Raw genomic sequence first — 13593 nt, forward strand, 5'->3', positions numbered from 1 at the left:
TAAATTCATTTAATATTAGTTTCTTTTTAAAATGATTTTCTATATAAATAAGCATTATATTTTTATCTGCTTCAAGCAAGAATGCCCATGTCTTGTACTTAGGTCGTTCACGACGTAAATGTAATATAGTACAAACATGTTGTACTCAAAAACTACTTTTTTCATACTGTAAAAAGGATTGAATATATAAAAAATGACCTTGATGTAACTAATAAGTTTTTATATAATAATAAAAATATAAAAAAGTTATATTTTCATGTTGGCTTTTAGCAACTGTTTTAAGAGTGTCAATTTAAAACAAAAGAAAAACTATATAGTAATAAACTAGATAGTACGGTGCATCAATATCGACTTATAAAAAACCACAACAAATGAAAGAACTACATCATCAACACAAATTAACATTGTATATTTATGAGATACTCTTTCATATACATCCAAAAAAGATACACGAAAAGCGTGTATAAAATCGTATATGTATTTATATGTTATTTATCAAATAAACAAAAAGCAAAATATACATATACTAATATAACCGTGGTAAAACTGAGGAAGAGGAATAAGACCAATCTAATCAACTAATTCAATCCCAATCTCCATTTTTCGGTAAGCAAGATCACATTTAGAGCCTTATATTCATGATTTTTTATTTCTTCTATGACTCATAATGAAAATAGCATGATCCATATGCTATCTATGTACCCTAATGGATAATATACCAATTTTGTAAATATTTTTTACGACAAATTTACAATACTCCTCTGACGTCTTTCTTGTCATTAATAGACTAATATATAACATATACGTCTATTAGTTATAACCAGGACCTCCCACTATGAGACAGAATCCACTAATTTTGAATTTAAGACGATAACCTTCTGGACTAACCACCAAACATCTGATCCAGAAGAACAACGAGAGCCATCGCAACCGTCGAATCAATCTCTGGTTGTACAACCAAACGGAAAACATCTCCGCCGAATGCAACTCCTCTTACAGCTTCCTTACGCTTGAGCTCAGCAATGCGGCGTCGTTTGTCGTCATACACGACGCAACATCGTTGTGAGTAAGAGCCTTCGATCTCATACGCCACATTCTTTTTGTTCCTGTTTTTCGGTGATCCGGTGGTGCTAACGTATGCCAACGATTTAGCGTTCAGGATATTCACGTGTTTCGACACCGAGAAACGAGGATTCGTCGTCGTTTCTCCATCGTACACTAGCCAACTCTCCGTGAGGCTTAATCTCTGTTCAATTGACAAATTAAACATTAATCAGACCTAAATTGGATCCAAAATTCAAAATCAAGAAGAAAACACCACCTAGGGCAAATTAAATCGATAAATTCATATAATTATGAATGCGAGCTGAGCTGAGCTCCAATGGGCTTAAGCTTTGACTAGTTCTGACCTATGAGAGCATGAGTTCAAGTTCAGCTCATTTATTATTTAGTAATTTATTTACATACATTTATAATTATCTGTATATGTCGAGTAAAAACATAAACGAGCCTAAGCTCGGCTCGAGCTTGATCTCTCATATATGCAGTACCTTAAATGAGTTAGAGCTCGACTCGTTTGACTTATGAGTTAGTGAGAGTTCGGTTATTTTTTTTAATTATTTCATTTATATTTTGTTAATTATTTTATATATTGAGTAAAATCTTAAACGAGCCTAAACTCGGCTCATTTTGACTTATGAGATTTCGAGCTCGTGCTTGGCTCTTTTATTATTTATTAATTTATTTATATATTTCTTAGTTATTTTTATTTGATAAGAAATGCCTTAAATGAGCCTAAGCTTAGCTCGAGCTCGTATGCAGTACCTTAAACGAGCCAAAGCTTGGCTCAAGCTCGGCTGCCAAACATAAAAATACATAAAGTTCTTTAAGACTCAGATGAGCCTAAACGATTTTTCCATACAAGGCTCGATCTTGGACTCAATAACTAAATGAGCTTATTTTAAGGCTCGGTTATTTCAAGCTATCAATCGATTCGATCTCAGGTTGCTCGGCTCGTTTGCATCACTATGAATATGTATACATACCTTCCTGCGGATGGTGAGGAGAGAGTTGCCGGAAGCATCCATGAGAACAATCTCCGCCTTATTGCCCGCGGCATAATTATCGACTCGAAACACAAGATTTCCCTTCGAATCGAAGACGGTGAATCCATCACAATTGAAGAGCAACGACTTCTTCCACACGGTGAGGACTGCCGGATTATTATTATTATTCCGACCGGCGGTTGAAGGTTCGGTAAATAACCGTTGTTTATTGTTAGAATTTAGGGCGGGAATAACAGTTTTAGGGTAAACTTTTGTCATAACTGAAATTATTATTATGAGAGAATTTGAGAGGATTAGGGTTTCTTGTGTTTGGTACTTTGGTTGGTGAGTTGATGTAAGAAGTGGTGAAGAGGTGGTTATATACTATGTTTAGCATGTTTTAAGATGACAAAAATACCCCCAGTAGTATGTGGAGACTGAGAATGATGTTTTTGTAGTTTTGAGAAAAAGGTAGGGGTAATAAGGTCACCATATGCAGTTTAAAAAGGTACTATTCGTTAAAATGTTTTTCTTAATTGGTGAAGATATAAAGTTGTAAACGAGTATACCAGATAATAATATAAATTATTTTTAATTATTATATTTCTAAAGTTAGAAAGTGATTGAAATGTAGTTTTATTGACTTTTTTTAAGTTGAGAAAAATATAAACAATTTCGTGTCGTTATATAACCTATAAATGTACAAGTCATGTATGGCTATCACGTATATTTTTTTGCAATGATTAATTCACACATTCTTGAAAACCTACTCATAAATCTACTGATATGTATGACATACAATAGTCAATAACCCTTAGCCTACATACGTAGTAGATGAACATTTATAATACAAAACGTGATTAAACGTTGGGGCGGATTTATATATAAAAGGGGTGGTTCTCTGGAACCACCCGAGTTTCGAAATAATAGTGTACTTTTATATAGGAAACATCATAGGAACCACCTTATAAATTTGGAAGGAACCACTCTATTCTCAAATATATACGTTGGTTCGCTGGTAAAGAGTTTGTTTTGTACAGGTGAGGTCGCGAGTTTGATCTGGACTTGCTGCGTTGTTTTTGAACTGTTGTTTTTTTTTTCTTTAACCAAGCCTTATTATGTTATACCAATATCATATTAGGGTTTTAACTTTTACCACATAACCGCAGCAGCCGCTGCCTCTCATTCTCTCAAGAGTCAAGCACACACATACAGCCGCTAACCTGTTCTCCGATAGTTTTTGTTAGTTTCTTTAGATTTAATATGTTAGTTTGTAATGCAACGATTTCAAAAGATGGAGACACGTAGGGAACAACTATAAGTGTTTGTTTTTTTTAACTCGTAAGACTATTGTATTTCTACTATGTGTTTTTTAATTTATAATGACGGTGCCTCTTTTATTATTTTATCGTATTTTTATTGTGTAATGAACTTTCTCCGAACCATCGAACCGACCCGAACTTCAAACAGACCCGGAATTTTTTTATGTCCGACTCTTTGAAATTAAAGCATTTATACGTAGTGCACCACTCGAAAAAAATTCCTGGATCCGTCACTGATTAAACGTAAGTATATATTGACATTTCTTTTACTTTAAGAATTAACAATACTAATCTTCTGTGTTATGGTTTTCAGTCAATATAAAACTCCACCGCAACACGAGAACACGTTTACTGGTTTATATTATTTTGCATTAAAAATTGAAAAATATTATCCCACAAACATTTTATTTATTTTACTTATAAATTATTAGAGATATTTAACATTTGTATAGCAGATTATGTTTGTTGTTTTGTATTGTGATAGAATATTAAGAAAATATGAAAATTAATGGCTGAGAATGAATTTGCGGTGAGAAGTGGGCCCAAACCTCCAAGAAGAATATGACCTTTCATGGGCGGCTACGTTATACATTTGTTTGACCTAATTTTCTTATTGTTTTACCGTTTGTTATAAAATATCAAAAATTAAAGGGAAATTCCCTAGCCCATCTACAAAATAAGATTCTAACTTTGTCTCACAAACTTAATATTTTTAAAAATGACCTTCTATAACTCATCTTTAACCATGTATTAGGAAATTAACGCGTCTTTGATGATATGTTAGCATAACACGTCGTCAAATACGCGTTGGATTTTCTAACACATGGTTAAAGACGCTAACACGAGCCGTGCCAAATCAATATCGAATATTCAATAAAATTTAACCCCGCTCGGTTTTAAATAAAATTTATGTCGGTCCGTAGATAAAAGTAAACATTTCTCGTCAGTATATTCGAAATAATATAAAATTTTATATATTAAAAGTTATAAAAGAAAAACAAATATAAGTAAAACTAGTTATAAAAATATAATATTAAAAAAACAAACAAAAAACTAACATATCTTCGACTACGCGTTTGATGCTAACATATCTTTGACTACGTGTTTGGAGGCCTAACTCATATTTGACCATGTCTTAGGAAATCTAACGCGTCTTTGACGACGTGTTGGCGTCTTTAACCATGTGTTAGGAAATCCAAAGCGTCTTTGATGAGGACGACGTGTTATGCTAACATGTCGTCAAAGACGCGTTAGATTTTCTAATACATGGTCAAAGATGAGTTAGTGAGGGCCATTTTTGGAAATATTAAGTTTATGGTACAAAGTTGGAATCTCATTTTGTAGATAGGCTATTTTAGGGATTTTCCCAAAATTAAATTAATTAACTCGGATTAATGATGATTAAGGATTTTTATTATTAAGTTCTTGATAGTTTATTCTCTTTTAACTGTTTTTTACTAAATAGGTGTAGTTATAAAACTTATTTACTAATTAGATTTAGTTTGAAACTTATTTACTAAAATGGGTACTTTTTAATTTGTCTCTCTCATCCGTCTAATTTAATTAGGTAAAACATAATTAGTCATTATTGTCATTAAGTTCTCTTTTTTATGTAATGTTTTTTTTACTAATTATATTTTAAAAAAATGATATTTTAGTTTTAGAGACTGAAGATAATTATGTTTTTTAAGTCATCATACCGTAATATTAATGAATCATAACTTATCATATAAAAATGTGTTGGTAGAATTATTTTGAATACCAAATAAACCGTAACACATATTTTTAATAGTAAATAATTAAGAGTTTGAACAGGTTGCTTTCGTGGGTTGAACCCGAACACAAAAAGAAGCAAAGTTTGTCCGAAACATCAACCAGAAACCAACAACTGTATTCGTAGAATGACACGAACGGTTTAATATGAAAAAACACTATATTATATTTTGAATAAACTTTAGATAAAAAAAAAAGTTTATTAGAAAACTTTAGAGTTGCGAGTAGGATTAGTATGTGTTGACTTACCTTGATAATTAAAGTTGCAATTTAGTGTATAACTCATTGTTGTAAATGTTCAGCGCTCCATCACAAAGTTCATATTAAATTTTTGCTTTAATAACTATATTAATATTGATTTTTTTCACTATACTAGTTTGAAAATTCATAATAAAAGATTTTATACTTAAAAAATTAACAAACTAATTAGTAAAAAAAACATTACATAAAAAAAGAACTCAATGACAATAATGACTAATAATTATGCTTTATCTAATTAAATTAGGAGAGATGTGAGAGACAAATTAAAAAATACCCATTTTAGTAAATAAGTTTTAAACTACATCTAATTGGTAAATAAATTTTTTAACTACACTTGGTAAAAAATTCAACTTATATAGTCGTGGTGGCATGGTTGGAGTTGTGCATTTTAACTAATAGAAAATTTGCACAAATGATCTATGTGAATAAGCAGGGATGAGATCGGTACTGTACCGGTACCGACCGGTCCGGTATCGAAATTCGTAAATTTTTGGTACCGGTATCGGGACAGTACCAGTACTGAAGGTAAAAAAGTTCGGAAATCCCGATACCAGTATCGGTATCGATACTGAAACTCAAAATTTTGGTACCGATTCGATTTCAGTACCAATCCCGAAATTGCTCATCCCTATGAATAAGTGCGAAATCAAAATTCCGAAGTTTAAAATAGTATTTTGTTAATATTTCAAATTTAAAAAGAAAACATCACCCTCACAGAAATTACATATTACATTCTTTTTCTGTTGCAAATTATATGTGATAGGGTGTGAACAATTTTTAATAATTAATCACGCCCTAGTCATAACTTTTTAGTTTTTCTATTTTTAGATAAATAATTACTTTTAAGTTGTTTTTCGACTAGGCATTTACAATGGATAATATCAAAATAATTCCTACATCAAAATTAGCGATAAATTTAATTTTAGTTCTAAATTAGGCCACAAACACGTCAATAATTTTACTACTGATTTTGATCGCTACTTGCTAGGTAAATTTACGACCAATTTTGATCACCAACACTTTCTTTAATGTACTTACAAAGCTAGGAAGGTGTTACATAATTTTAGATATTTTTGTTCGATTGTTGGTTTGCTAATATCCAATTCCAAGCATACCTGCTCGTAGCAGTTGCTTAATATATATTAAAAATCTTAATTTGCAGTTAAAAGAAAAATAAAAAGTTAGTTGGTTTATTATTATTATTTATTTTTTTTAATTCAATCCGTTTTTTTTTTTTTTACAAAAATGTATTGGATTACATCGAAACAGAAGGCAACCAGGCAACAAGCTGCGCCGCTACCCCCTTTTTGAATTGCAAAACCCAATCTTTTAAAAACTATATTTGCTGATCTTAGAGTCATAACATTACTATGCATGACCCGCTGAACACGGGTAAGTAGCTCCACAGCTTCAGGCACGAGGAAACCAAAAGTGTCAAAAGCAAAATCAAGCAATCCAATGTCATGTTACTTTTGAGTAGGGGTGCACACATCTCGGTCCTATCCCAAAAAACCCGAAAACCGACCCGATAAAACCCGAAACCGGACCTTAGCCTATGTAATTCGGTTAGGATCAGTTCTCTGATTATACAAATTTCGGTTTCGGGTTCGGGTCGGGTTTTATCCGTGACTTCTACATGAAACCCGATCGGCCCGAGGTGCTGCATAAACAGATAAAACCCATATGATTTTGCTCAGCACATCATAAAATGAGTAGCAATTTAGAGTTGGAGATGAGTTGAGAGGTAGAAAGAAAGGTAGAGTAATAAGAGTAAGAGAAAGAAAGGTAGCTCGCTATTATCCAAATGTTTACAGAAACATAAAACAAAGTACTTGTATTTTCAAAGAATTTTGGTTCCCGAGGAAACATGCATGTAAGATTTCAAAAGTTTTTAATAAAACTTATTTTATTCACTATCTATATATATTTATGTTTATTAAGTTTCTCGACAATCTTTTTAACTATTTTAAAAATCTACTAAATGTTCAATTTATGAGAGTGAAACACACAATAATTTTGTGTGAATACCCATCTTAAGAGGCCACCGAAACATATATCGTATATTTATTTATTTACTTATTTTTTTAGTTTACTTTTAGTTCTTAAACATATATCGTATTATTTATTTATTTACTTATTTTTTTAGTTTACTTTTAGTTCTTACATAGTTTTTTTTTTCTGAAATGGCTTTTAAATAAAACTTTGGTTATATGATATTATCTTTTGACCTTTTATGGCTTCTTAAAACTTACACCGTATTGTTATTTTTAGCTTACCCTTGTTTTTGTTATCTTATTTTGTATTTTAAAAGTTATTTTAACAAAAAAAACTCAACAGTTAAATAATTTAATTACAAGAAAACTAGTAAATTTATATGCACTTGCCTGACTTATTTAATTTAACTTCTAATTAATAATATAATAATTACATGTCTTTTCTGTTTAATTATTGGAGGTTTGGTTGTGTTTAGATTAGGTATATCATTTTTTATATCGGTTTTTTTTGTCTATTATATTAATTATTAAGTTTTGGAGGCACATGCACACATGTATTAATTGATTGCAAAAGGTATTATTATCTAGGTTCATAGAGACTATCTAATATCCATCTTCATCAGTTTCCAATGTGAGAGAAAAAAAAGGTAGTTATGTGAATAAACTTATCTGAATAAAGTTCTTTTAACGAAAAAGAGAGTTAGTGAAAAGAAGTCGATGAAGAAATGAAGTTGGTTTCACAAAAGATGATGGCTATGCGAAATAACTTTCTGAAGAAGTGATGTCAATAATAGTAGAAGAAGTGTAGATGCCTTAAGAAACAACCTTTAATATGAGCCATCGATGAAGAAATGAGGTTGGTCTTATGAAATTACTGTTATTTAAGCTTAAAGATGGTGTAACGGACCACGTCAAATCGGTCTCACGAAACCCGAATCTGACCCGACACAACACACCGAACCGAGGCAGGACCGACTCAGTGCTCACAGGTCTGATCTTCGGTCTTCATTTTACACTCACATCGGTTTTCGGTCCGGGTCGGGTTTTACCCGGTTCGGGTCGGGTTCTTTCATATGCTCACCCCTACTTTTGAGTGGTTTCATATATGTATGTCCACAAGTTGGTGGTAAGTGTGTTCATATATATATATATATTTAAGGTTATTCCTTTCACGATGTTGATAGCCACTTACCATAGTATGCATTATTGCATCTGTATCTTCATGCGCCCACATCATTAACCAATGACTTTGTTTACCTTGCTTTTTACAATACCTAAACATTTCACCGTCCGTACCCATTGGATCACCACATTCATGACGCATTAGAATAATACTAGCAACTTAGCATTATTTAAAGCTAATTTCTATGTTTAATGATGAAGATAAGAAATTAATAATTATATTATAAGTAGTTAGTATATACCTATTAAGTGCTAAACTTCATATAAGACAATAAGCTAACGGCAGAGTGGTAAAGAGAGAAACTTGGTATTCCATGTGACCCAGATTCAATTCCAGCCCCAATCATTTTGTTTCGGCGGTGTCGGGTGATAATGGAAGACTAGGCAAGTAGGTGACATTCACTAGTTGGATCCTTGAATTGAATGGGTTTTTTTTTATCTCACTGCACTGTCGTGCTTTCGGGTGAATGTTCACTGGCGTTAACCTTAGGTAATTGTTTTCTCCGAATTGAAAGACGAATGTATCCCGATGTGATAAATTTAACCAGTAACTCGTTTGAAGGATTCATTAGTTGTTTAAAAAAAGTATTAAAATTCATAATTGATAACATAACATATAAAATATATTGTTTTATACATTTATATTTATCAAGAGATAAATATTTCACTTTATGTGGGGAAAATATTATTGTCTGATCTCCTTTGGGGATATCGTTGACTCTATGTGTAGGTCCATTAATTTGTCCAAGGGTCAAAGACCTTCTGGTCCAGTAGTATCTCGCGTTTCTCTTAGAAGAATTTCTCCTGGAAAGCAAGTTAGGGGTTTTACGAGCTAGTCGGTTTTTTCATGGAATGGTTTGGTGTCAAACAAACAATGAATGATTGTAATCACGTCTAAGGTATGGATATATACCTGGGCTATGAAGAACTATACCACTGAGCCCGAATATGTTGCCGTTTCAAAAACAAATAGCCAAAGGGTTGGTGTGGCCGATCTAATCGAATAAGTGATGGTCTTGGCCTTGTTCAGCTATATTATAAATACCTACACGTAGATTGACTATAGTTGCATGACATATACAGGTGTACGTAAGCGACGTAACTTGTTACGAGAAAGCAGAGAAGATCCAATATAAATAAATTAATTATTATATATTTTTCATGTATAAATGATTTTATTCGTGACGCCTTTGTAATAACGTGACATATTGATGCTATTATCACATTATTAGAAAAACACTAATTTCTTGCATTTTGTTTTAATAAAGAGCAGTTTTGTCAAGCCCATTGAACGAAATGATGTGTACGGTCATTAATATATTATTGTGAAATAAGCAAAGGATATATTCACAAGCTTTCGGTGTGAAGGATAGACAAAACACATATTGCCCACTAAAAGCAAAAGAATCAAGCATTTGAAAGTATGTCTCTCTAGTCTCAACCTCTAATTACACAAGAATCCAATCCTTCTCTTTTCGGTATCTAAAAAGAGAGAGAGGAATATTTATATGTGCATGAATATCTAATGAACTCTAAGAATATATGCATACATATAACATATACATAGACATAGACATAGACATAGACATAGACACATTACACATATATATATTGGTTTTAAATACCTGAGACGCACACGACAATAGGGACCCGGGGTATTTTATATATAATTTTTTGATAAGTTTCTGTCATCACAAACATGAAATTACTGTATACATAATATCTATACACAATTTCATATATTAATGCTCAACATTTGTACTTGTGTCACATGACTCTGAAATTACTGTATACATAATATCTATACACAATTTCATATATTAATGCTCAACATTTGTACTTGTGTCACATGACTCTGTCAGAAGCGATGCCTCTCTCGTTTTGGGTGAGCATTGCGCCTAGGCACACTTTTAAGCTAATATATTTATATACAAAAAAACTAATAATTAAACAAATAAATAAACTAGGAACGAGTTGAATTCGAGCTTAAAAAATAACACATAGTTTGTACATGAGTTTTAGAAATAGAGTCTGGAACGAGCCGGGCTTGAGCTCTTGTAAGTTAAGTACGCGCTCTGCCTCATCTCGACTCGTTTACACCCCTATTTGGGGTGGACGACAGACCTAGAGCCAGGTAAGAAGGGCAACCTTGGTTGGGAACAAAAGTTTGTTGATTTTCTCAAACGATCTATTATATTTATAGGTTTATGTAATTTTATTAGTATAACTTCAATTTCACCAAATTGTTTTTATTTAATTCATTGATTATATTCACGAAAAATTATGAACCCGTCACTGTATTGACTTGATGTAATATTCGAAAAATCTTCTTTATTATTCATCAAGTATTGATACCCTTAATAAAGAAGAAATGAGTGATAATTTAAAACTTTAATCAAACTGTACGTCTATTAGTTAAACACATATACTATACAAAATTGATGTTCATGACATAATTACATTGTATGTTTTAAAAAGCTAAAAAGGCATATTTGATTCCATTTAACTTTTATGATTTTAAGTATATATTTACAAAAATAATATATTTTTTGTATCAATATGTAATGAATTGGGGGCATCCGCTCCCTTTAGAAAAACAATGTTTATTTATAATATAAAAAAATCTCGATCGTTCCCTTAAAATTGTGGTTAAGTCCTACGATTGTCCTTATGAAAATGAGTTCTAGGTCTGTTACTAAGCATAACTTAGGTGTGACAGACTGATAGTTTAAAATTTTAAAATAGCCAACTGAAATTTATATGTAGTTTTTGTGACTATAGATATAAAATTTTCATGACATTACTGTTAGCGTATAGATAATAAGAACCTATTTATGAATTATGATTGTTTTAGAAATACAATGTTTGCTTCACTTTGTAAAAAGTCTTCCATGAGTACTTTTCCCACCAAACCAATTAACCAAATCAAATATTAAAAACATAAAAGAAAATGTCAGCTTTGAGTAAGTGGTTACTCACTTTTCATTTATTTATTTTAATAAAAAAAATATCGAGTCGACTTGCACCAATACCTAATATTTGTGAAAAGAAAGTTAATCGTTGATAATAGCCTATTTTACTATTTCCGATTTTGTCATGAAATCAAAAATAAAAACGCTACAACCTATAATTTTCATTGTAAGTTACTGATATGAAATGATTCGAGATGGCTAATCTCCAAAAACATGAGAGAAGAGCATAGGTAACTTTTTGAGCAGTTTTGTGACCCTTCAAACACAAACTTTATGGCCTTTTTAATTAAGTTAAAAGCTTACAAAAACGTAGTTAAACGAAATATTTATCTTAGGCATAATTGATATAACCAAGTGACTAACCACTAACCTAATATCGAAGAAGACAACATTGTCGTGAGCCTGGGCTCTTTAAATAAGTTGCTAGGCTGTTAACAAAATAGTAACCTTAATCGGCTTGATCATAAAATATGTGTAAGAAAAGTTGTAGTATAAGAGTCGTATATAATCGTGAGCCTGGACTCGGTTCATATGGGCCTGAGCTACGTGGCTTGACGAATCAACCCGAAATCGCAGACAGATAAAACATAGATACATAGACGACCTTGTATAATCAAACGGTTGAATAAAGGTGAAGAATGAGATGGTCGAACGATCATGAAAATAAGTGAAGATGGAGTTTTAGTTATGGGCTTATGGCAAAAATGAAGATGGCCTGAGTTGGGCTTTCTTGTACTATTCTTTTAATTTGGGCTTTTAGATAAATGTTATATGGTTTAGGCCGTAGCCCGTAGGTGTATTATCTTTATATGGGCTCAAACAGGCCCATATTAATTCGAACTTGACCAACCGTTTATGAGTGTTCACTTTGGTTTGAAAATTATACGAGCTGATTTTGAATGAATTTTTTAAACGAACAATGTCAGCCTTATAGATCATTAGTGTAATTTATTAAAGTGTAATTGGGTTATATTCACAAACTTAAAAGACTAGTTAAATATATACATCTTAACAGCGTTATAAGTTTTTAATATAAGCGATGATCATAATTTTATATGCACCAGTTTCATAATTAGTGCATATTAAGGTTTATTTTAAGAGCATTACAAGTTTTAGTATAAGCAATGATTATAATTTTACATACATCAGTTTCATAATTAATGCATATTAACTTATATTTTAAAAGCGTTACAAGTTTTAATATAAATGATGACACTCGAGTATGTAAAAATATGCTTTAATGTCAAATTCAAATTTATTAATTGTTGCTTGTTTGAAAAGGGAAAAAAATAACGAAAAATCCTTTGATTCTATCAATGATTTCACATAAAACAACTTGCAATATATATTCAATACTATGATATTACAGTGCATTATGTTATATAATATTGTATTATATCGTATTACTGCATATTACATCATAAAATATGGTGACGTATCATTTTAAATCATATCAAACATATATATCACATGTCTTACTTTATTTTACGTTTTTATTATTATACTCATTTCATTACTCTAAACACATAATATTATTAGTTTTTAAATATTTATTAATTATCTAAATACGCATTCATAAAATTTAAAATTCAACCACAATAATTCCATAAATTATGATTCAACGCTATTCCTTTAACCAATCCATGCATTTTGTTAAAACCTAAATAATCTTTTACCTATTTTTCTTTAACCAAAATTATTAGTCACTACCATTTAAACTCTAAAACCAGTATATTTACAACTATTTTTATAATACTCGTTAAATTTTTTAACAACTAAACATATCACTACTTTATTCATTTTATAAATAAAGGATTAATATCTTAGCCATTAATACGTTATTATCATTTAATTGCTTTTATAATTATTTTATTTTCAACAATTTTTCATGTGATCTTAAGTAGTCATTATAGCGTGACTGATTTTGTCATTACCTGACTAGCATTTACCTATTACTATTTATTAAATTTATATTAGTCATTACTGTTTAAAACTCTAAAAATTATATTTTCAATCATTTATTATAATATATAGAAGATTATTT

At 31.0% G+C, this 13593-nt stretch overlaps 1 protein-coding gene across 1 annotated transcript; it reads right to left on the reverse strand.

Annotated features, from left to right (window-relative positions):
- Window positions 1-882: 882 nt before the first annotated feature.
- On the reverse strand, window positions 883-2442 carry LOC143577790 (protein LURP-one-related 8-like). The gene is made up of 2 exons (XM_077061518.1): window positions 2046-2442; window positions 883-1246 (listed from the first exon to the last, which is right to left on the reverse strand). The coding sequence occupies exons 1-2, from the start codon at window positions 2322-2324 to the stop codon at window positions 884-886; spliced, it is 642 nt and encodes a 213-aa protein (XP_076917633.1). The 5' UTR covers window positions 2325-2442; the 3' UTR covers window position 883.
- Between the last annotated feature and the right edge of the window lie 11151 nt (window positions 2443-13593).

Source organism: Bidens hawaiensis, unplaced genomic scaffold, assembly GCF_021521415.1.
Source record: "Bidens hawaiensis isolate Kalapana, Puna unplaced genomic scaffold, B.hawaiensis_p1.1 tig00028802_1, whole genome shotgun sequence".
Lineage (NCBI taxonomy): Eukaryota > Viridiplantae > Streptophyta > Magnoliopsida > Asterales > Asteraceae > Bidens > Bidens hawaiensis.